The sequence below is a fragment of the Equus quagga genome, chromosome 12 (genome assembly GCF_021613505.1).
Source record: "Equus quagga isolate Etosha38 chromosome 12, UCLA_HA_Equagga_1.0, whole genome shotgun sequence".
Classification (NCBI taxonomy): domain Eukaryota; kingdom Metazoa; phylum Chordata; class Mammalia; order Perissodactyla; family Equidae; genus Equus; species Equus quagga.
This window is the reverse complement of record NC_060278.1, coordinates 11,954,671-11,980,173: the sequence shown is the minus strand read 5'-3', so window position 1 is coordinate 11,980,173 and position 25,503 is coordinate 11,954,671. Positions and strand designations below refer to the sequence as shown.

At 37.5% G+C, this 25,503-nt stretch overlaps 1 protein-coding gene across 9 annotated transcripts in view; it reads left to right on the top strand.

The window, feature by feature from the left end:
* The window catches only part of ARMC3 (armadillo repeat containing 3), a 91,096-nt gene extending 68,694 nt beyond the window's left edge, over positions 1 to 22,402 (top strand). The window contains exons 14-19 of one of the 9 annotated variants that reach the window (XR_006890979.1): positions 1,736 to 1,836; positions 2,529 to 2,630; positions 3,049 to 3,156; positions 15,289 to 15,489; positions 17,136 to 17,246; positions 17,393 to 17,476. Coding sequence is in view for 5 of the 9 variants with exons in the window: in XM_046678200.1 (XP_046534156.1) it covers positions 1,736 to 1,836; positions 2,529 to 2,630; positions 3,049 to 3,156; positions 15,289 to 15,489; positions 17,393 to 17,555; positions 21,176 to 21,385 (885 nt within the window). In the remaining 4 variants the exon portion in view is untranslated. Of the gene's footprint in view, positions 1 to 1,735; positions 1,837 to 2,528; positions 2,631 to 3,048; positions 3,157 to 3,345; positions 3,478 to 3,914; positions 3,993 to 6,156; positions 6,276 to 15,288; positions 15,490 to 17,135; positions 17,247 to 17,392; positions 17,556 to 21,175 lie in introns of those variants that run through there. The other 8 variants (XM_046678201.1, XM_046678200.1, XR_006890980.1 and 5 more) reach the window with 8 other exon arrangements.
* Positions 22,403 to 25,503: the final 3,101 nt, after the last annotated feature.

Genomic DNA, 25,503 nt, shown 5'->3' with positions numbered 1-25,503 from the left:
AGAATGAAAAGGAAAACAAAACAGCACAGAGAGGGACAAGAGAGCTGGTGGTGGCAGATCTCAGCAGGCACCATCAAAAATATATACTTCCTGAGGTGATGAGAGGACTCAGAAGCGCAAAAGCTGTATGTCCCGTTTGCCAGGCGGGCGCAGGCCCTGAGGAATCGGGGTGAGCAAGGCTGGCAGCAGAAGCCGTCTTGGACCAATCCGGTTCAAAGAAGCAGAGGAAAGAGGCTGTAAGAGGATCACATAGCTGAGCCATACTTGCAGGAAACACCCTCATGGTAACAAAATCTGAGACATTTTGAATAATGAAAACCAGCCAGCCTAAAACTTTATCTCTTCCTTCTGCTTCCCCCGGCCACCACCACAGCTACCATCACACACACACCCCTACAAACCGCTGAGAAGTTGCTGATCCAAGACAGCCTATCTCTTTCAATGATGAGTAGTTTTTAAAAAGCTGTATAACGTTATTCGTACAAAGATGCTTTACAAAAAACCGACAAGGAACGCTTACAAGAAAAATGTTGCCATGGATCAGATAAAATTGTGGCAAAATCTATTTGTGCGTGAATTTTTTTAAAATTTAATGAGGCAATACCCTTTATAAAGGAGAGTTCTCTAATTCATTCATTCAGTAAATATTAAGTTTCTAATATTGTAGGCTTTGACTATGTCAGTGAACAGAAGAGACACAGATGTCTACTCCCACGGTCGCGGTGAGAGGAGACAGACAATAAGCAATAAGCATCACAAACAAATGAATGAAGTCACAGGATGGAAATAAGAGCTATGGGTGGGGGGAATGTGGAGCAGAGGCAGGATAAGGGGGCTCTGTAGTGCTGGGGACTAGTGGGCTTGATGGTTGTAATTTTAGAAACTGTGGTCAGGTAGGCCCGCTGAGAGGGTAATACCTGAGCAAAATCTTGACAGAGGTGAGGGACTTCACCATGGGGATATCTGGGGGAGAGCTTTCTAGGCGGAGGAGACCAGTGCAGAAGCCACAGGGTGTAAACAGGCTTGGCATATTGAAAGCACAGCAAAGTCAGTGTAGCCAGGGCTGAGTGAACCACGGGCCAGAATAGTAGAGACTATATCAGAGAGGAGAGAGAGACCCTCGCATGTAAGTCATGTAGACAACTGGAAGGATTTTGGCCTTTGGTCTGAATGAAGTGGAAACCTTGGCAGGGTTCTGGGTGGACGAATGACATGATCTGTCTTATTTTACAAGGATCATGAAAAGCATCTTGGATGAGAGAGGAATCTAATTATAACATGACTGGAAAAAGACCTCAGAAGGCGATCTGGTCTAACCCTCTTCACCAGGCTGGTAAAATTGCTGGGACTAGCCTTTGTCTAGCCTATTTTTAGACATCCTCGTGACATTTTTAGTGATCTGTTTAGTAACTAGTTACTTCTACAGACCATAAGTTCTCCCTAATATATATAGATGAATTTGCAAAGTCAAATACTCTCAGAGGCCAAACTGATAATTATGGTGTGAAAAAGCTGAGTACAAAGCAATAGAGATTATGGGGAACTGTCTTGCCCAAAGGTGAGCTATCCACAAACTTCAGGTTCCCATTTCTAAATGTGTGTGTTTATGTGCTTGTGAGTGTGTGTGTGTGTAAAACTAGACCCCTCAAGCAGTTGAGAACATATTCTATCAATAGCCATTTTTTAAAAGATGCCCCATCCAGATATTATTTTTCAACCCTTAAATTATCTACAGATAAATCCTGGCACCAAACTTCCGCCTTTGAAGGATCTCGCCTTTCAAGAACCAAGTGATCTCCGTGCTATACTCTTAGTTAACAGTAAATCTTCTGAAGTGTGAGTCTTTCTGGGGAGGAGGCATCCGGGGAAACACATGATTTTTTTGTTTGTCCATCATCACGTGAATATGTAAAGATTCCCCGTACAGTACCTTTTTCTCCCTTGTATTTAGACCACCCTAAAAATAAACACGGGTCCATAAACTCATAGCTTGATGTAGTCAAGACCGTGGAATAACCACAACCATAGTTTTGCCTTTGACTTCACTTCAGCAGTCAATTCCATGTATATTTCTGCAGTCAGGACTTATTCCTCTTCTGGCAACATGAAGTAACTGAAAAAAGTGTAAATAGACAGGAGCAAACCAAGATCAATTATATTTGCACATCTCCAGAACTGTATGCAGGTATACGCTGTCCAATTTTTTTAATAAAATAAGAAATAATAGAGCTAAAAATTATAGCTTGGACATTCTTCTTTAAAATGGTCATGTATACCTGTATATTTATATAATACATTTTATGTGACACATTTTATAAAAATATTTCCTGTTCTGGCTCGTGAAAAGCTTTATAATATTCTTTTTGTCTTATTTTGACCTCTCCTTCATGCTTTTCAAAGAATATGTCACTGTTAAAAGGCAGCTCCAAATGTGATTTTCAGAAAAAAATCTGTTTTGTAAGACAAAGACAATACTGGCAAATAAATTATTTTAATTTGTGCATAATTTCAAATATGTACAACTTTAGCTCTCCACCTGCATCTATGGAAGATAAATCATCAGACGTTGGTTATGGACGGAGTATTTCTTCTTCATCTTCCTTAAGAAGAGCAAGTAAAGAAAAGACCAAGTAAGAAAATGGTGTTCTATCTATACTCAAATAATTCTCCCCTTAATTTGGGAGTAAAAAAAAATAAATTTAGACTTTGGCAACTTAATTCGTATTATTCCTACAGTAATGTGATTTCCTAATTGCTTTTTTTAAATTGCTGATGGAAAAGGAGGCAGAAAACCTGGTTTTACCTCCTGTCTGCTGTGACCTACAGTGAGGTCTTGAGCACAAGACTCAGCGTCTGTGCACACGTTTATCTCCTTCTCTGGAGATGGAATAATGCCCGGAGCCCCGCTTCACAGGACTGAAAGGAATCAAAACATATAATGGGAGTGAAAATGCCTTAGGGATTATGAAAAGTTTTGCAAATGTAATGTATTGTTATTTTCCATATGATTGAAATTGGTTATGGTTTTTTTCAAATAAGAAAAAATAGTTATCATTTTAGTGCCGCATTTGGATCTCCCACAGAAGAGAAATCAGAACCTGCTTCCGGTCGAAACACAGCTCTTGGCAAAGGCACCGCTAAAGAAAAAGCATCGAGGTAAGAAGTGTGTCACTGTCTTCGCGTTAGAATCCCATCAGGTTGTAATTGCCCAACAAAGTTGGTTGGAAAGGGAAGGGCTAGTTTTTGAATGGGAAGTGTTTCTTATGGAATCAGTATAAACGAGGCAAGACTCCTGAGATGTAATTAAAAGGTAACTTTGTTTTTGTCTCTTTAAAACTTACCCAGAGGGAATTTCTTCTCCTGCCTCTGGATGAGAACTCACTTTGATCACTGTAAAATCCTACAATCATTCTAATTCACAAACGACAACAGAAACAGCAGACTCCAGTTGGTCATTCGAAACTCCAGCCCTGTGTAGTAATGAACTTAAAATGACCTTTCCTGCCCTTCCCCACAGCCGCCCCCGCAAGGGGTGAGCCCAGACCCTGGAGTGTGGTGGTTCTCGCTCTCGGGCCTTGTGCTTCCACATCTGCTCCCCGTCTTGCTCACAGAGATTATACTCGTTACTTGTTGGGCTTTAGAACTGAGAGAGACCATCGTGGCCTCTTGGCTGGCTCTGAGGCAGGTGTCTCCCTTTGGTCTACCCAACTGCGGTCCTGGGGAAGAATTGGCCTTCTGCCACCTTGATAAGGGAACGATGGGCCACTGGTCTGATGAGTGACCAGTACAGACATATTATACATATCATCATCAATCAAAGCCCGTCTTTCCCTCTGGTATCTCTGATACCACCTCAGCTTTGATTTTGGGTGGTTCTCCTATCCTGGGCTCTTTTTATCTTATTTTTCTTACAGCTCAGTCTGATTCTTAATCCTAAAACTTTTAGAAAAGAATGGGCAGTCCTTCTGGGTTGAAATTTATTTCATATACTTGTAAGTATCAAAATGCTGATCTTCAGACAGCCATGAGTTTTTAATTGTGATATTTGATATTAATGTTTTGCTGTAACATTTGGAAGCGCTCACATCGTTATCTCATTTGACCCATGTCTCCTTGTTCTATGGATGAGTCCTTTCTTCTCTGGTCCTCTTTGCTCTCTCCTCATCCTCTACAAAGACCTTACATATTGATAAGTTTTTGTATATCCATTGCCTATTGAACTTCTCTATCCTGTTACCCAGGAAACAAAACGTCCAAACTAAAGTCATTGTTCTCCCCAACTCCCAAACCTCCTCCTCCACCTCTATTCCCTCTGTTGATTAATGTGTCCATTTTCCCATACAATTACCCAAATCTAGGCATCATCTGAAAGTCCTTCTCCCTTATCCCCAGCACTGAACAAATCTCTTAGTCCTATCCACTCTGTGTCTTAAATGTTTATTGCATCATTCTTTCCTTCATTTTTCACTTTTACTTCCCCAGTTCGGGCCTTTATATTATATCTCAATCTCATTAATCTCCTTATTATAAGAGCATCTTGCCTTTTGAATAGCCATCCATAAACCCATCCTCCACAATATCCTGCAGAGTTAACTTTTGGAAATAAAAGTCTGATCATATTACTCTGCCTAAAATAAGAACTCCTTAAATCTTCCAGATGGAGTCCAGACTCCAACCGTGGCATACCTTGGACGAGCCTTCCATGTCTCGTAGCCATGGCAAATTCCTGTTCTTTCTTCGTTCTCTTTATGTTTTTGTTTTTGTGAGGCCTTCCCTGATCACTCCAGGTTAAATATTCTCTTTGTTTCCACTCATTTGTGAATTTGATTCTATCTCTTACATGTAACCTGAACTGATTGATGTTGATTTATTTATTTTTCTTACTGAGCAATGAGCTGCTCGAGATCTGGGACCATGCCTTTTCAATCTTTTTATTCAAAGAGCCTAGAATAATATCAGGCACATCAGGGACAGTAAAGAAGCATTTATTGATTAAATATTCACAAATTATTTCAAATATTGAACGCTGGTGGTTGGAAGGAATAGATGTTTGACTCCCTTACAATATGCCCAGGGAGAATAATTATAAACAAATGAGGATAATCATTCCTTCCATACCATTTCCATTCTCCTCCTTGTCTCTGCATATTCTTGCATCTCACTTCTTGCTTGAAGATAAACCCTGATGTGCTCCCAATATTCAAGAGGATTGTTAGCATAAAGGAGGACACACAAATTTTGGATTCAGACAAAACTGGTCCACGGCTTTTTTATCTGTAAAATGGAAGTGATGATTCCTTCCTCATAGAGGTGCTGGGAGAGTAGGTGAGATGATGTATGGAAAGTGCCTACACCATTGCCTTGCCATATTTAAGTGATTGATGTCAGTCCAGTCTCTTTCCCCTTCTTAGCCCTGGGTCCACAGGGGGATAGATTGGTCATAATCTTGTTGTCCTCTTGTCAATCTTTTGGTCAACTCTTCTTGTCCTATGACAATAAAAACTTTGGACCCCTAGAGAGAGTAAAATATTTGAGATCTCCTCATCTAATAATGTCACAGGCATGTTTAATGTTAACAAAAAGTTACTGAGAGATACTGACAAAGAATAGTGAGACCTCTGGAACCACGAAGTGGCTGAATTTTTGAAAAGGAGAGGAGAGAAGAGATGGGAAACAAGCAAGTCAATTATGTTTGCGGTGGCCTAATACGGACAAAAAAAGTATGGATTTCTCTCTTCTTGATGAATATCATTACCACATACCATGTAAATTAAAATCCTTCAGCAAGAAGATCTCACCGGGTGAGCAGCCACCATGTTATTTTCGTGTTGGAAGGTTTTCGTTGCACTCTCGTTGACGGCAAAACATTCACAGGAGAGGAGATTAATTTATTTCCCATTTATTCAGTCACCTTCTTGATGCTTTCCCAGACTTCACTGAAACCAGCGTCTAATATGCCCTCTAAAGCTTTTCGTTATAAAGACCATTCTCCTTACAATAAACATTTATTATTCCTATTTGTGAAATGTATTTTGAGTTCTAGCTGTAGTATATTTTTGTATTCGGTCCAGTTTTCATAAAGTTGATTGCACCTGAGTCTGTTATACACACTTAAAAGTTTATTGTTTTTCTGACTCCTGTTTTGTCTCCTTCTAGTCTGTTCATCTCTGGAGACTTCTGGATATCTACAGCACATACTTTAACACTTCTGCTTCTTGGACAATCTTGATTCCAATCATAATGGCTTCCTAAAACATTTTTGTTTTTAAAATAATTTTTCTCAAACTCTCTTTTTACCTTACTGGTTTTTCTCTTCCTCTCCCCGCGCGCGCACACACACACACACACACACACACAGGCAAACACGTGTAGACACACAACGTACCCTTCTACACCCAGAATAAACGTATCTCCACCTTGTACAATACTCTCTTCTCATACTTATGGAGTAGATTGAGTGGAATAGGACACTCAATTGGAATAGATTTCTTTCAATATTTAGCTTCTCCAGTTTCTGATGTTTATCACTCGTGGAATTTATCAAATGCTACCTGGTATTGTGATTATTTTTCACATACCAAAATCTTCCTGCTTAAATTGAAACCCCAAGTAGGCTGGATTCATGACTTATATTTCCCTCACTAGCCTTGCCCTGTAATTTATATATTCAAATAGTTGATGGTATCAAAAAGGAGCAAGTGATTAAATTTTGAAAATGTCAGTACTCAATTTGGAGCCAGACAAATCTCTCTCTCTAATTACCTACTCCTCCACCAATGGAATATCCCTATGGTTTGGGATTCACACAGTAAATCTCTCTTTTCTGAGGTAGTTTTGCTAACGTCTGCAAGCAAGGTAAAAGTTCTGCTATCTTTAGTCATACATTGATGTTCTTTCTGAGGATTAATTTTACAGGAGTTAATTTTGTAATTTCCAAGTGCTTGTTTCCATATTTATTTAGAAAGAAATTCATTCAAGTAATGAAGCACTTATTAACACAACTTGGCAGCCTTTGTGAGAAAGAAGTCCAAATGAAACACTTCTATTTATAGCGACAGGAAACTATAGTTCAGGAGTTCCAGTAAATTCTCTCTTTCTCATCACTCAATAAGATTGCCCTCCCTGATGCGTTCACCTGGTGTACTGGATGTCATCTTCTGCATGCCAGACGATTCTTCTTACTTCAGGCAACACACTCAGTGAGAAGCACACCTGCTTGGTTTTGTAGGTGGTTCTGAGGAATCACAGGGCCGAACTCTCCAATCTTATAAAGCCACCCTGTAATTTTAGAAAATAGGTACACTCATCTATGCTTTCTCTCATTCTAACTGACCTTCCGAGTGTTGGTTCTTAGTTTACTGAAATCTTACTATGTATATGAAGATGTTCAGTTTACCTGTCTTACAAAAAAGACAAAGGGTTAAGATGATATAGCTGGGAAATAGTCATTTTTGCTTAGAGATTTTATCATAATATATTGTTAGTGCATTTCATACATGTTTAGACTCTCTCCTTAACTGCAGTAAATAGAATATTAAATTAGAAAATATAAACCTTTTAGTATTAGTTGTGATTATAGAGTTTTGTGTAATTCTCCAATAGCAGTTGATAGGATTATTTTTGTGGGTTTTTTCCCCCTCAAAATAAAGAGAAAACTCATGTGGACTTTTGTTAATCGCCCCTCCCTTACAACCACTTCAATAATCCTTAAAGGTCATTCCCACCCCTAATGTACTACTAGTGGAACAGAACGCTCAATACTTGTGAATACATAATTTAGGAGATTTGGCTGCCTACCCTGGCCTAGCTCCATTTTCTTAGCTTTCATATATATATGAAATTATATATATATATATATAATTATGGCTAAGATTTATTATAGCAAAAGATACTATGCAGGGACAGCAGGAAAAAGATACACGCAAACAAAAGCTGGAGAAGTCACACACAGGCCTCCTGGTCCTTCTTTTCTGCTAGCATAGCATAGGATGCAATTTTCTCCTGTGAGCTAGCCCCACTCGAGGAAGCCACTGAGTCCAGGTGGGCTCCAGAATTCATAAACGTGCAGACTCCAATCTCCTATAGGAAAAAACCAATTGGGATGACAGTACAGCTCTCTCAGGCCAGAAGGAAGTGGCATAACATTTTTCAAGTGCTAAAAGAATCAACTTTGTATTCTCTATCTGGTAAAACTATCCTTCAGCCGTGAAGAGGGGAAATAAAGATCCTTCAGCAATGAAAAGGGGAAATAAAGACATTCTCAGGGGAAGGAAAACAAAGTGTTTATTGCTAGCAGGCCCAGCCTTACAGATTGGCTAACTAAAGGAAGTTCTTCAAACAAAAAGAAAATAGTGAAAGAATCTAGAAAGATCAGGAAGAAAGAAGAAACAACAAACAAGAGCTGAAATATGGGTATATAAAATAGACTATCCATTTCCCTATGAGTTTTATGAATCATATTTGATGATTGAACCAAAAATTATAACACCATCTGATACTCAAGAAAATGATATTTAAAGGGGGAGAAGGTAAATGGAACTCAATGGATGTGAGGTTTCCACACTTCACTCAAAGTGGTAAAATGTGGATACCAGTAGACTGTGATAAGCTATGTATTTATATTATAATACCTACCATAACCACTACAAACCAATACAAAGAGCTACACTCAAAACCAGTATAAATAAATCAAGATGGGAAACTAAAAAATGTTCAAGTAACCCATAGGAAGACAAGAAAAGAAAAACAGAGGGCTAAGAACCACTCAAAAGGGAGAGACTGGCAGAGTGGATTAAAAAGTCATGATCTAACTGTATACTGTTTAAAGAAACTCACTTCAAATTCATTGATATAGGTAGATCGAAAGTGAAAGGATGGAAAAATATACTACTTAAATATTAATCTAAAAAAAGCAAAAGTGGCTTTTTCAATACGTAATAAAGTAGACTTCAGAGCAAAGAAAATATCTAGAGACAAAGAGGGACAACATTACATATGACAAAGTGGATCAATCCATGAGGAAGTCATAATGATCTAATGTATGTTAGATGCACCAAACAAGACAGCCTCAAAATACAAGAGGCAAAAGCTGATAGAGCAGAAAGGAGAAATAGACAAATATAAAATTACGCTTGAGGACTTCAGCACTCTCCTCTGAGCAACTCCTAGAACCATGTGATCTAAAGTCATCAGCAATTTAAAATATGTGAAATCCTACAGGATATGGTCTCTGACCAAAATAGAATCAAACTATAAATTAATAACAGAAAGACGACAAGAAAATCTCTAAATATTTTGAAATTGAAGGACACACTTCTGAAGAATCTATTGGACAAAAGGAAATCTCAAAGGACATTTAAAAATACAGAGACCTGAATGAAAATACAACATATCAAATTTTGTGGGATACAGCGAAAGCTGTGCTGAAGGGGAATTTATTTCACTAATGTAATAGAAAGAAAGAGAGGCTTTAAATTAATAATCTAAGCTCTTACCTCAAGAAACTAGAAAAAGAAGAGCAAAATAAACCCAATAGAAGCAGAGGGAAGAAAATGAAAAGGAGCAGAAATCAATGAAATTGAAAACAGAAAAACAATAGAGGAGGTCAATGAAATCAAAAGCTGATTCCTTAAAACATCGATAACATTGATAAACTTCTAGCAAGACTGACAATAGAGAGGGAAGACATAAATATCAATAGCAGAAATGAAGAGGGAATTATCATCACAAACCCTACACACATTAAAGGATAATAATATGAGCACCTTAATTCAGTAACTTAGATGAAATAGACCAAGTCATCAAAAACTGCAGACAATCAAAACTCACCAAAGATGAAATAGATGACCTAAATTGTCCTATAACCATTAAAGAAATTGAGTTTATAAAACCTTTCTAAAATAGAAATCTGACCCAGATGGTTCCATTAGTGAATTCCACCAAACATTTCAATAATTAACACCAACTCAAAACAATCTTTTCCAGAAAATAGAAGAGAATGTTTCCCAGCTCACGTTATGATACCAGCATTATCCTAATGACAGTACCAGACAAGGACATTATAAGAAAATTACAGCTCAATATTCCTCATGAACATAATGCAAAAATTCTTTCTGAAATATTAGCAAATCAAATCCAGCAATATATAAAAAGATTGATTCATCCAAGAAGATCTTATCCCAGGAATGCAAGGTTAGTTCAATATTTGAAAATCAATCAGGGTAATCCACCATATTAACAATGTAAAGAAGAAAAACCACCCAATCATATTAATTAATGCAGAAAAATCATATGACAAAATTCAACATTCTATTCATGATAAAAAAATAAAACTGTCAGCAAAATAGGAATATAAGGGAATTGCCTCAACCTAATAAAAGCCATCCACAAAAAAATCTACTGATTACATTGTACTTAACTGTGGAAGGCTGCAAAGATCATGAACAAGACAAGGATAACTGTTCTTATCACTCCTATTCAACATCATATTGGAAGTCCTACGCATTGCAATAGGGCAATTTTTAAAATATATACAGAGTGGAAAATGAGGGGAAAAAAACTGTTCCTATTTTCAGACAACATGACTTTCTAAATAGACAATCCTTAAGGAATCCACTTAAAAAAAAAAAACCCTCCTGGAACCCTGGAACTAATAGGTGAGTTTAGCAACATGTCAGAATATAACGCCAACACATAAAAATCAATCATATTTCTATATGTTAGCAAAAAAAGAAAAAATTTTTTGAAAACCAAAAAATTTTGAAAACCATTTTTCTGTTTTTTGGTGAGGAAGATTAGCCCTGAGCTAACATCTGTGGCCAATCTTCCTCTTTTTGCTTGAAGAAGATTGTCGCTGAGCTAACATGTGTCCAATCTGCCTCTATTTCCTATGTGGGATGCCACCACAGCATGGCTTGATGAGCAGTGTGTAGGTCTGCAGCCGGGATCCAAACCTGCGAACCCCGGGCTGCCGAAGTAGAGCATGCAAACTTAATCACTATGCCACCAGGCTGGCCCCATGAATATCATTTTTAATAGTCCTAAAAAACTAAATGTGAAATAAGAATGAGAGTGAAACAGAACATGTATAGGACTTATATATTGATAACTATAAAACATAAAGGAAATCAAAGAATCACTAAATAAGTGAGGAGATATACTGTGTTTGTGTATTGGAAAACTCAACATAGTAAAAATGTCAGTTTTGCCCAAATTGATCTATAGATTTGATAGAATTCTATCAAAATTCCAGCAGGATTTTTTGTAGCTATAGACATGCTGATTCTAAAACTTTTATGGGAAAGTAAATAAATTATAATAGCCAAAATAATTTTGAAAAAGAAGAATAAAGTTGAGAGAATTACTCTACCTGATTTTATGACTTACTATAAAGCTACAGTAACCAAGATAGTATGGTGGTGGTAAAGGGATAGACAGAGGCATGAATGAACAGAATGGAGTCCAATAATAGATGGCACAGACATGTCCAATATATTTTTTAACTGAAATTTTTATGAGATAATTGTAGATTCACATGGTGTTGTAAGAAATATGAACCCTCCCATGAACCCTTTGCCCAGTTTCCCCCAATGAAAACATTTTCAATATCGTAACCAGGATGTTGATTGATACAATCTAATGATTTTTAAAAATTATTTTATTGAGGTCTTATTGGCTTATAACATTATGTAAATTTCAGGTGTACATTATTATCAGTTTCTGAATAGATTGCGTCCTGTTCACCACTGATTGCCTAATTTTTTTCCATCACCACACACACATGCCCCTTTACCCTGTTCTCTCTCTTCCCACCCCCTTCCCCTCTGATAACCACTAATCCGTTCTGCTTATCCATGTGTTTGTTTATCTTCCACACATAAGTGAAATCACACATGTTTGTCTTTCTCTGTCTGGCTTATTTCACTTAGCCTCATATCTTCAAGGTCCATCCATGTTGTCATAAGTGGCACGATTTTGTCTTTTTCTATGGCTGAGTAGTACTCCTACAATCCAACGATTTTATTCAGGTTCTCCCCAGTTTTACTTCTATGGATGTGTGTGTATGAATTTAGTTCTATACAATTTTATCACACATGTAGGTTCATGTATCTATGACTACAACTAAGATAATGAACAGTCCCATCACCATAGGGATCCTTCGTGTCTAATTACTCCAGCACCATTTGTTGAAAAGGCTGTACTGCTACTATTGAATTGCTTTTGTACCTTTGTCAAAAATCAGTTAAGCATATTTGTGTGAGTCTATTTCTGGGTTCTCTGTTCTGTTACATTAATCTGTCTATCCCTCTACCAGTACTCTGTCTGGATTGCTGTCACTATATGGTAAAACTTAATATCGAGTAGAGTTTTTCTTCCCACTTTATTCTTCTTTGTCAAGATTGATTTAGCTATTCCAGGGCCTTTGCTTTTCCATATAAGTTTTAGAATAAGATTTTTTACGTCCACAAAGAAATTTGCTTGAATTTTGATAGGAGTTACATGAAACCTAGAGATCATCTTAGGGAGAATTGATATCTTTAATATGTTGTATCTTTAAATCTATGAACCCAGTATGTCTCATTATTTAGGGCTTCTTTGATTGCTTTCAATAGCATTTTTTAATATTTAGCTCACAGACCCTGTGCAAGTTTTGTGAAGTTTATACCTACGGATTTAATTTTCTTGGAGCAATTGTAAGTGCTCCAAAAGTTTTTTTGGTTTCCACATATTCATTGTTACTATATAGAAACATAATTGATTTTTGAGTGTGGATCTTATATCTTGAGACCTTGATGAACTCACTTGTTAGTTCTAGGAGTATTCTTGGTAGGTTCCTTGGGATTTTCTACATAGACAATCATGTCATCTGCTTTGTCTTTAGTTTTCAGTAATTTGAATTTGATGTGTCTGGGAGTGGATTTCTTTGGGTTTACCTTATTGACATTCACTGAAATTCTTGACTATGTAGATTTATGTCTTTAACCAAATTGAGGAAGCCATGTCAGCCCTAATTTATTCAATATTTTTTCTACTGCGTCCTTTCTCCTCTTCTTCTAAGTCTTTGATGACACCAATATTAGATGTTTTTTTTTTATTGCATCACAAGTCCCAAAGACTCTGTCAAATGCTTTTTCAATCTTTCATTCTTTGTATTGTTCTTATTGGATAATTTTTTAAATCTATCTTCAAGTTCATGGATTTTTTCCTGTGTTATCTCCATTCTCCTATTAAACCCATTCATGGAGTTGTGGGTTTTTTTTTAAGTTTTGGTTATTGTATTTTTCGGTTCCAAAATTCCATTTTTATATATTCTATTTCTTTCTAAGACTTTCTAACTACTTATTTCAACAGTGTTTGACCTTACTTATTGAAGTATTTTACATTTGTGTGATCTTGGCATTGATGTCTATTGATTGTCTTTTCTCATATGAATTGAAGCTTTCCTCGTTCTTCATATGCTGAGTAATTATATTATATTATGTTATGAGTCCAACAAGTCTTATTTTTGGGTCTTAGATATATTCTAAGAAGAATGTTCTTTTTGTGTGTGTGTTTTAACAGGCAATTGATCCAGCTGGTTTCAGTCTTCAAATTCTAGCCATTGTTCTGTGGGTCATCATTCCACTGTCAGTCCCAGTTTTCAAAGGCTTTGCAGTGCTATTTGGAGCAGTCCTGCATATGTGCCAACTAGCGTCCAGTTGGGGACTTGGGTGGTTGGCTAACCAATAGTTCCATCCTCAAAATCTATGGTGTGCTGTTTAGGGTTAGAACCATGCATGTGCAGTTCAGGGGGAAGCCTAGGAATTCATAAACAATTTCATGAGCTTGCTCTCCTGAGTTCCTCTCTCTCCATGACCTCCCTTGTTTTTTCTGGTTCTTTGAGGTCTCCTTTTTGGTCCTTAAGCCAGAAAACTTGATTTACCCTGCCCTGATACACTCTTGCCATGACTGCACTTGTATCTACAGCCAAAACACCAGGAAGACTAAGAAGTATAAAGTGGTTTGGGGTTCTTAAGAGACCCCAATGTCACCACTGCCAGCACTGTCTGAGTATTCCTTAGGAACTGGGGCACAAGAGAATACAGAAAAATAAGAAAAACCAGAAGACAAAAACAGAGCTTTCTTCCATTCTCTGTCTTCCCTGTTTCTCAAGAGCGTTTCTCCTTGAGCTCTCTCTCTTTCTGTACTGATGCCCACTTCTAGATTTTGGGCTATGTTTAGTTCAGCTTGGAGAATACTGGAGGAAAATAAAAAGATAAACTCACCATCTATTCAACAGTAATTCACATGTTGGTCTTCTCTGATGTTCCTGCTACTATTTACTTTTCAGAGTCTTTAAACAGCTGTTGCATGCATCCTGTCCGGGTTTTATGACTGCGTTCAACAGGAGAGACAGGGTGAAGTGTGCTGACTCCATGTTACCTGGAGGGAGAACCCGTGTCATTGTTTTTGTGCAACTCATTATTTAATGAGGGAACCAGTAGGATGTTAATACTGGTTCAAAGAACATTTGAGGAGTTAGGCATTTATATCCAGTTTAATTAATAAGTGTTAGAAAAAGATTGCTGAGTGCGTAAAAGACTGGTTAACATCCTACAGGACAATAGACTATAACCTTTGGGAGTATCTTTTCCATTGGATAGAAATAATTTGTATCTCTACTAAATAAAAATTTATATGTTAACTAGTAACTTCTCTAAGTCTGAAACTTTTAATTAATAGTATCTTTACTGCTTACTAAGTACATTTCATTTTTCTTAAGTACAGAACTAATTGCATTTCCCTAGATAAACTTTGGTTAAGTATTTGCCCTTGCATGACATAGAAATTCTGTGTCATCCTTATTTTGTTTGCGTTTTTCCATGGTTTGGATAATTTTTCTTAAAAATAGTGATCCACATTCTTCTTGTAGAAGGTCCCAACTGAAGCAAGAGATGAGATAAGACTGGCTTAGACTTCCTGAGGAGGCAACCTATTTTTTTCCAATTCAATAAATATTTATTACATACCTACCATATGCCAGACATCTTGCTAAGCAATTGTGCAGAAGACGGATGCATGACTTTCATAATATATATCAATCATGTAATGTTATCTTTAAAATTAATTTCTTCTGCATAATTAGAGACTATGAAACTTTATCATTGTCATTGAGAATTTGAGAACTATACGTGATGTGGTTGTTGAGGTAGAAAATATTCTATTTCTGTCATACGCTTCAGATTAACTCAGAGCACAGTTAGTATTTATTCATTTCGTGATTTTGATGGCTATTGTTTACTCTCAAAGGAAAGGCAGAGGAAAAAAAGAAGAGGAAAAAGTGAAGGAGGAAGAAGAAGTGTTGGCAGTACCCAAATTGCCCGGAGAAGGGAACTATGATAAAGAGTGGTACCCTCCAGCTGATTCTGACTTCTGTGTTTATGTGTATGAAGTGACCAAATCAATTCTTCCCATAACCAATATTAAGGAACAGATTGAGGTTCTTGCAAAGTAAGTTGTCTATATATACACATGCATTTTCATTTTCTGAAAAAAAGTTTTTGGTTTTAGTGGTCTGCATGTTTTAGCCAATTTTCAGATAACTACACCATAATAAAATTGAATTTGACAGCACCCTACCTCTGACTCTGAAGGAGAAACACAATGAATTGAAAAAATTCTCAATTACTATTTTAGGTCATATTTCCACCAAGAATCAGAGCTAGGAGCTGGAAATTGCTTAAAGAAAAATGCCTATGTCATTTTCTCCAGCTAAACCATTCATCCTTCAGCATGATCCTGAAGAAGTTAGGAATGAGTCAAAAGTTTGAAAATTAAATTATTCCTTAGGTATATGGGGTGTTCACAATTTAAAGGAATCTTAGTGTGAATTAGTGTAAACTCACAAATTATTTTCTCGTATAAATAACCGTCCCCTGTTTTTATGTTGTCTGACTGATTTTTGTGTGTTACGTTGCCCTAAAGCGGAAGTGTGAATATTCTAATTGATGGCTGTTTGGGCCGGCTCTGCGCGCCGTATAAAGCAGGGAAGTTGCCTTTTCAATTAGAGCGTTTAATGTGATTCCACTAAGAGAAAGCTGAGAACTTGATTTGGTGACTGTAAGGGATTAGAGATCAGTAGAAATAGAGGAGAGGCTTCATGACTGACACCAACCAGTAGGTGAACTCCTGGGGTGTGCAACAGCTGCGGTCTCCATAGGTGCCTGTATCTACTCCAAACAGAAGTGAGTTGCAGTCATCAAACCTGGATGTGACAACTGCAAGAAGCACAGCCGCCAGATCACTGACTTCTTGTCAGCCAAACTGGAAGAGAACATTTTTGGCTACTGAAGTTTTCCTGGTGTCCTTGAGAAGTGATGACTCCAGCAGAATTCTGATGCAGCTCATTTCAACATTTGCCAAATTTCCTCATGCTTTGTTCCTATCAGAAATACTTTTCATCATTTCCAAATAACTGTTGGTTTAACCCGAGCCCACCCCAAGCTAGAGATACAGAGATTTGTGCCGATGCCTTGGGTTCCTAGCATTCCTTACAGTACACCTGGCTGGTGGAACCCTGGGTCAGTTCAGTGGCTTCCTCCCCAACCTCCTCTGTTGCTTTTCACCATTGTCTTCTTCGATTTGTTCCACATACAGCAAGGGGAAATTGTTCCCTTAAAATTTGCAATTCTGCCTATACTCCAAGATTGTAGTAGCCTTAGTTGACAGAGGATTTTTGCAGATGTGTTTACTGACTTCTTCAGTGACGTCTATAGTATTAGGAGAAACCCACAGGCAAAGTAAACCACATGCATCCCGCCTCTCCACCTAACTGTTACTTAGTGCTCCTTTTTACCTCTTCCTCTCTCCTCTAACTTCAGTGTTAGCCAAATACCCTGTCTTTCTCTAAATTAAAAAAAAAAAATTTAAGAAAAAATAATTATAAAGCTTGAAGATATTCGTGAATCTAATGGGAAAATTCCTCTATGTTTGTCTTCTCTGAGTTTAAATTCCTTAAAAGAAGGGTCATATGTTAGTATGATGTCTTGGATTTCAGATTGAAACATTTAAAACTACTTTTAAAGAGTAAGAAAATGTTAAAACTGCATACATACTGATACAAATTTACTGTGATATTGATTTGTATCTTGTTACAGATATTGGGAGAATTAGCATTCATTTCTTTCTTCGTGTTGAATGAAATTGTTAGAATTTCAGTTTCTATATGATAGTTTGAATGCAATAAGTGGAGCATTAACCTATGTATAGTAAGTATATTTTTTAAAGTAAAGCAAACAATAAAAATCAGAAGGATTATAGTTTTTACACATATAATTATACATATAGTTACTCTCAAAGCATCCCAAATGAGATCTTAAACTCGACTGATTTGATCTCAATGCAATTGACACAGGTATGTGGCAGAAAAAATGGGCGGTAAAATTCCGAAAGAGAAACTCCACGATTTCGGCTGGGAGCTTCACATAAGTGAACTAAAATATCAACTTAAATCTAATGTTGTACCAATTGGACAGATCAAAAAAGGAACCTTCTACCATCGAGCCTTGCTTTTCAAGGTATTTCAGATATTTTGCCTCATTTGCCATTAGGTAGAAATGTTCTGTCTGTATCATAATGGAGTGAGCCAGTTGCTAACATTTAACCAGACACTAGTAATCCTATCATTTAGATTTACTTATATTTGAGATACATATGTACGTGTATATAGATACATACACACACACATACATGCATACATATTCACCAGACTATTGGAAGCGTATTCATCAGCATTTATCATACACCTACTATAGGCCAGGGCCTCTTCTAGGGTCTGGGAATCTATAGTTACCAAGTTGACAGTCCCTGCATGCAGACTTGTGGGTTCCAAGGTGATGTCAAGGAAAGTTTCTGGGGAGGAATTGGCACGTAGCCTGAGTATGAGAGACTACATAGGATTTCAGCAGGTAAAGAAGGAAGATGAGAGTATTCTAAACCAAGCAAACATTTTATACAAAATTACAGGTGTAGAGTCAATGGTCCATTTGAGGAATGTAGAGTAGCTTGTCTGAAGAAAGGAGAAGGGGTTGATTGGGGCTAAAAGACCAGATCACAAAGCACTGTGTGAGTTTGCACTTGATCCTAAAATCTGTGGGTAGCCACTGAATATTGTTAAGGGGAAAGTGGTAACATGGTTTTGAGAGACTGTTCAGGCAGCAGAATGAGGAATCAATTAGAGCAGGGGCCAGGCTGGAAATGGGAAGACCAATTGGAAGGTCAATGGAGCAAGAAGTATGGGTGACCTATGCTAAAGCCATGGTCGTGAGCGTGTGAGAGAGGGGGTGAATTTAGAGGGAGATTTAGGAGATGAAACTGAAAGGAGCTGGTGACCGCCTGGGTGTGGTGTACGATTGCACGAGAAGAGTAAAATTATTTTCAGGCTGTGGTCAGGGCAGTTGGTAATGATGGCATTATTCACCGAGATGGTGGGCACCAGAGAAGGCTCAGGTTTGAGAGAGGATTATCTCTTTTTGTTCTTGTTGTTCCATTATACCCAATTCTGGAATATAATAGGAATTGGAAGAATGGTTTGAGTGTATAAAACTCCTACCCTCTCCCAGATACCTATAAACCTCATTGCATCTACATATATCTTGCCTCCAGTTTCAAGTTAATTCTATTTATAATCCAAGTGCCAGTCTTTCCTATTTCTCTGGATTTCTTGCTCTATCAATTCTTCTTTCCTGTCTCAAATCTCCGTCTCTCTATTAGCTGTTTCTCCTTTAAAATCTAAACTGAAGTCTACAATATTGAAAGAGAAAATATAAATCTCTCTCGTAATATCTACAAATACTCCTATAGCTCCTAGTACCATGACCACCATCATTTTGAGCTATGAACGAGGCACTTGATGAACATAATTGTGAAGGGTCTCAAAAATGCCAAAAGTTGAAATGACTACCCTTGTTTTAAAGACAAGAAAACTGATACTTAGAGAAGGAATTTACCCAAGGCCAGCCAGAGGTACAGCTGGAATGTAAACCCTTGCCTATCTGAATCAAGACTTACTGTACTGTGGGGCCAGCCCTGTGGCAGAGTGGTTAAGTTCATGCAGTTCCCTTCAGGGGCCCAGGGTTCCACCAGTTTGGATCCTGAGCACGGACCTAGCACTGCTCATGAGGCCATGCTGAGGTGGTGTCCCACATAGCACAACCAGAAGGACCTACAACTAGAATACACAACTATGTGCTAGGGGGCTTTGGGGAGAAGAAAAAGAAGAAGAAGAAAAAGATTGACAACAGATGTTAGCTCAGGTGCCAAGCTTAAAAAAAAAAAAAATAGTTACCATACCACTTCTATCTGTAGATAATTCTCATTCCCTGTCAAAATTCTGAGTGATCTCAGCTCCTTGTCCCTCCCTGGCACACCTCATTTTTCTCCTCAGCTCCCTGCAGTCTGGCTTTTTCTCCCTCCGTAAGGAACAAAGTGATCTATTGTCTGTCTTATTTGATGTGTCAAAGAATTTGTCATTGGTCCTTCTCTTTCTTTGACACCACTCTATTCAGTAACTTTGTCCTCTCTTTCCACTTCATCTGAGTCTCCTTTGGACACCTCTTTTCCTCCACCCCTCTCTTAAATGTTGGGATGCCTCAAGGTTCTGACCCGGACTCTTCTCTTTTCTCCCTTTATGTACTTCATATGGTGACGTCATCCTCACCCGTGGCGTTAAATACCACCAAAATGCCTAAGGTTTCCAGATCCTTTCCTCTGTCCCACCAACCTCTCCTGATCCCAGATCTATGTATCTGTTTACCCTGTAGCCGGCTGCACTTGAGTGTCTCATAGATACTGTATTCATCTGCTAGGGCTGCTGTAACAAAATACCGTACACTGAATGGCTTAAACAATAAACACTTCTCACAGTTCTGGAGGCTGAGAAGTCCATGATCAAGGTGCCATCAGAGCCAGCGTCTGGTGAGGGCCCACTTCCTAGTTCACAGTGGCCACTTTCTTACTGTAGCCTCACATGTGGAGGGAGAGGGCGCTCTGGTCCCTTCCTCCTCTTACAAGGGCACTAATCCCACAGTGAGGGCTCCACCCTCATGACCTCATCTAAACCTAATAACTCCTTAAGGATCCACCCCACACTGGGAATTACCATCACATTAAGGATTAGGGCTTCAACATACGAATTTGGGGAAGACACAAACATCCAGGACACAGACTACCTGGTACCGTCATTACATAGTAAGTAATTGATAAATGACATTCATAAATAAATACATGGGTTGTTAAAACAACACAGTCCTTGCCTTCTTGTAGTAGGAACATTAGTTGTGTACTTGCCCTGGGCCAGCATTCACGGCTGTCAGCACTTGACACGTATTAATTCTCTTCATCTTTAAAACCACCCTACAAGGAAGGTAGGTATACTGTTCTTAGCCTGGTTTCACAGAGGAAAAGAGGGAAACACAGAGAGGCTGAATCATTTGCTTGAGGTGACAACAACTAGTATGTGGCTGAGCCAAAATTCAAACCCGGGCAGTCTGAGGCAGCTCTCTTATCCACTATGATATGGCTAAGAAGTTTCTAGATTATTTTAAAGGCACTTTTTTAGTAACCTCAAAATCAGGACAAATTGAAGAGACAGCTTCTAAGGAAGCTAAGCAACCCCTGAGGAGGTGGCAGGAGGCAGCACCAGGACAGACACTCACAGTCCTCCTCCTCTTGCGCCCCATCACCCATCTCCATCACACAGAATAAACCGGCTAGAGACACGTCCCCACCAATCTGATCCCTCTATGCAATCCCACCGCATATCACACCCAAAGCGCAGCCCAGAAACAGGGGAAGATTGATAGATGTACCAGCGCTGAAAGCCCGCGGAATAGCTTTTCTGCAATGACATCATCAATCTTGTGCTGATACAATGCAGCGTAACTGCCTGGAAAATGTCACTTCCCAGCAGGGCCTACACAGAGATTTTGAGTGCACAGAATCTTGAGGAACAAGGGAACTTATCACATCTTATTGTCACTCCTATCACAACATTTCGCATTTTTTCAGCCTCCTTTCTAAGCATGTCGTCGCAAGAGTTGTATATTTCACCTTCAGCCAAGGTGGGTCTTACAACTGAGGATTTTCCTCCACCCCCCTCCCTCTTCACTCTTGGTTGATCTCGTGTTTTCTCCCACAGGCTCTGGCTGATAAAATTGGCATCGGCTGCTCTCTGGTTCGCGGGGAGTATGGCAGAGCTTGGAATGAAGTTAAGCTGATGAATGAATCTCGTAAGGGAGCGATTGGGCGTCTGCCTCCTCCCGAGGTATACATAGTTGACCTCATGTTCCATCCAGGAGGACTGATGAAGTTGAGAAGTAGAGAGGCAGATCTGTATAGATTTCTTTAAACCATCAAATGAACACAAAAAGGGTTCAAGCCAGAAATTCATTATATGCATTTTCTACGGAGTTCACCAATTGATTTTGTTTCTTTAAATAGAAGTATTAGAAATGCTCTCTCTGTGTAGAAATGAGGAGAATTGGATCAAACTTGGTTGTGCTTCTGATTCCGGGCTTTTGGGAAGAGTTCAGTCTGATTAGATCATATTATGGGCACTGTCCCTCATGGAAAGCCTGTTATTGTCAAAATTAGTCCAACCCACTATTTCCTAAGGGGCATCTCTGCCTGTTGGGAATCGTGGAAAAGCATCCAGCTGCTGTTCTCAGGACAACACCATGGCCTCATGACTGTCATTCTTCATACCCAGAATGCTTCAGGAACACTTGGTTAAATAAATTCCATGTTTTTTTATTGTCTTCAGTCACTTTGTCCCACTTTCATAAAGTAAGATTATTGATAGTTTGATTATTATAGCTCTATTTTAGTATTATAAATTCTTTCTACAAATTTTTTGTTCGCATTTCTTAAAACTTACGATTAAGTTGGCTATTTAATATACTTCACTGAACTAAAAATATTTCTAAAAGTGATTTCCATAAACTGTCTTTGTCTTGTCTGTGTTGACTTGGAAATATGCCTTCAATTCAAAACAATTCTGATTTGCTTCTACACATTTTAATGCTGGGTCACAAACTATTATTTTAAATTTATATCACTTAAAAATTCTTCTTTTCTAGAAAATTTTGAAATATAGAAATAGAGTAAAGCTTTACTCAGGAATTGCGTTTTCGATATTGAGCACAAAATGGGAGAGACATGCATTTCAAATGGTAAGAGAAATAAAAACAAGTAATATGATGAATCTCATCAAGTATTTATTTCCTCGTCAGGCTGTAAGTCTAAAATTTACTTGTGTAATCATTTTACTAGAAGGTTTTTAAAAGTGAGTTTGATTTTAGAAATTAAGGCTAAGATTATTCTGTATGAACCTGTATGTAATTTCAAAGAATGTACAATTCTTTATTTCAAAATAAAGTTCTTTATATCAGACGGTGTGGCAATTATTTATCTTGCAATTTCATGAATTAGAGCATGGATTATACGATATAAACCCATCTAAGCATTTTCAAGTCTGTTTTGATCCAGAAAGCATTTAAAGTGGATTACAAAGATGTAGAAGATGTAGCAAGATAAAAATAAATGAAAAACAGGTATAACTGTAGGAAAGAAAGTTCAACAAGGCCAAGAATAAGCTTAGAATTCAAATGCCTCCATGAAAATCCTGTCTATTTGTTAGAGGTGGGTGACATCAAGATGGAATGAGGCAAAAGTTCCATAGAGAGCCACTATGATATGGTCTAGGTAGACACTACTTTTTTTTTGTTGCATCTTTGAGACAATTATGCATACCGTCTGTGTCAGCTAAGTTCCAGGTAATTATTGAACAGGAATGAGTTTAAGTTGTATTCTCAGACAAGTCTTTGAAGTTGATTTTGTGTTACCAGGTAAGTGTAAAGCCATAAAATTTAATAATAAGCCAATCTATTATAAAAAGAAAACACATTTACAATAGCAACCACAATTATAAAAGACCTACAAATAGATTTAACAAAGAATACACAAAAAAAACTATAAAATTTTAATGAGATCTGGATAAATGAAGATACACACCAGTTTTCTTGATGGAAAACTCAGCAATATAAAGATTTCAGTGCTCTCCATATTAATATATACGTTTAGTATAATTTCAATTAGAATCCCAACACATTTTCTTTTCTGGAACTTGACAAGTAGTAAAAGTTATCTGTAAGAAGGAATATCAATAATATTTTGAAATAGGAAAAGAGGAATTGTCTCTATGATGTATCAGAATATATGTTTAAAAACAATAATGAGTAAATTAATATGGTACAGGCAGAAAAGCAGAAAAATATTAAGAGTCCAGACACAGATCCATATATATGTAGGTGGGGATTTAGTATTGATAAAAGTAGCTTTTCTGCCCAGTGGGGAAGTCGACAACCTATTCAGTAAATGACAATGGGAAAATTATAATCTTGGCAAGGGGAGAGACTGTCTATTTATGACAGAAAAACTAGAAGCCATAGAAGAACATATCTGACAAGTTTGGCTACATAAAGCCTTCAAATTCCTGTTCAGAAAAATACAGCATAAGCAAAAATATTTCTGCTCAGCAAAATAAAATATAAGCAAAATTATAGGCAAGGAGAAAAAAATTTGCAGCATATGTAACAGACAAAATGTTCATATCCTTAATAAACAAAGAGCTTCTATAAATCAATGAGAAAAAGATAATCCACTTGGAAAATAGGCAAAGACAACTGTATTTGAATAGGATATCTATACAGTGATAATAAACAATCCCCACATCTCAGTAGCTTAAGATAAAAGTCTTTTATCACATTACATGTCAAACACAGGTCAGTAGAGGAGTCTCTGCTTCACACAGTACTCAAGGACCCATGCTGACAGCAGCCTCTCCATTTTGTAGCTGCATTTCTGGAATATATGACCTTCTCAGTCACTCCAGAGGAAGGAGAAAGTGCTAAGGATCTCCTTCAGGAATTACACGCTTTGGACTGGACTAACACGTTATTTGGTCAGAAGTAGACCCAGGAAATATTGGATAATATCTGGAACCATGGAGGTCCGAGTTAGAATCCTGACTCTGTCACTGAAAAACTGTGGGAACTCTGGCAACTATTGTTGTGAGATTTCAAAACAATTTATACAAAGTAACTTGTTAATTTTGTCAGAAGCAAAAGCTACAGTTTCTCTTCTGGAAATCAAACCATTTCATTAAAATTAATATCTAACTTTTTAAAATAGCTATTAATTAAATGGAGAAATGGACAGTTAGAATCCTTTTCATAGGCTTTCAGCCTTTGAGTAAGTATCATCAATGAGGATTCTTTTAATAAGTACACATCAGGTTTCAAAAGTATTATTTCCTTGTCAAAGAAGCAGCATTGTCATCCATGAAAAATACTTTTCCAGAAGCTCAAAATAATAAGTAAAACCAAATGGATACTGACCTTTTCTTTTTACTGACACAGAATTCTTTAAATAGTAACTTGTTTCTCAGCAAGATATCACCATAGCCCTCCATTGCCAAAGGTGGTAATCTGGAGCTAAGATGCAGGGGTTTGGGTTTAGGAGATGGTGAATTTTCCATTAGAACCATTCACAGAAAGGCTGTAATCCACATACTGATAGTAGTTGTTTGTTTTTTGTTGTTGATATTTATTTTTTCTTCTCCCCAAAGCCCCAGTGCATGGTTGCATATCCTAGTAGTAAAACCTTCTAGTTCGTCTATGTGAGCCACCACCATAGCATGGCTACTGACAGATGGGTGATGTGGTTCCAACTCAGGAACTGAACCTGGGCTACTGGAGCAGTGGGAACGCCAAACTTTAACCACTGGGCCATCAGGGCTGCCTCTGTTTGTTTTTTTTTAACTCAGTGGAATACTAAGGGTAGGATAAAATGACTCTATGAAAACTATATTTAAAATATCACTGTTTTTGGTATATTCTTAGAGCAATACAATAGTATCAAATCACTTATCTAGAGTTTATATTTAAAAGTACTATTCTTTATTTAAAATTACATGAATGTCATTATATAGACCACTAGCAAAATCTTTGCTTAGGCTAATGCTTTTAAAGCCACGAATATAATTATTTTAGTATTAAAAGTGGACTTGACTTCAAAGGACAGCCATCAAAGTTCAGGTGTGAAAATGTTAATACTGCAAATTCAAATAAGACTCTTGCAGAACGGGCACAGTACCTGTAGGATCTGCCAATAAATAAACCACAAATAACAACTGAAAAAGTAAAAAAAATTGTCAGAAAAGGTAAAGAAATTTTATTGTGGTGATTTTTCTTAGAAATTCAATAAGCTTTTATTACTGAGAGGCAGTATAATAACAGTGATAAAAAGCCTAGGTTTTGGAGCCAGAGCAAAGATTAAGCTCTGCATCAACCTCCTTCTACCTGTGTGACTTTGAGGAAATTATTCAACCTCTCTGGTCCTCAGTTTACTCTTCTGGAAAATGAGGATGAATAACAACAAATATTTACATATTGTTTACTATGTGTC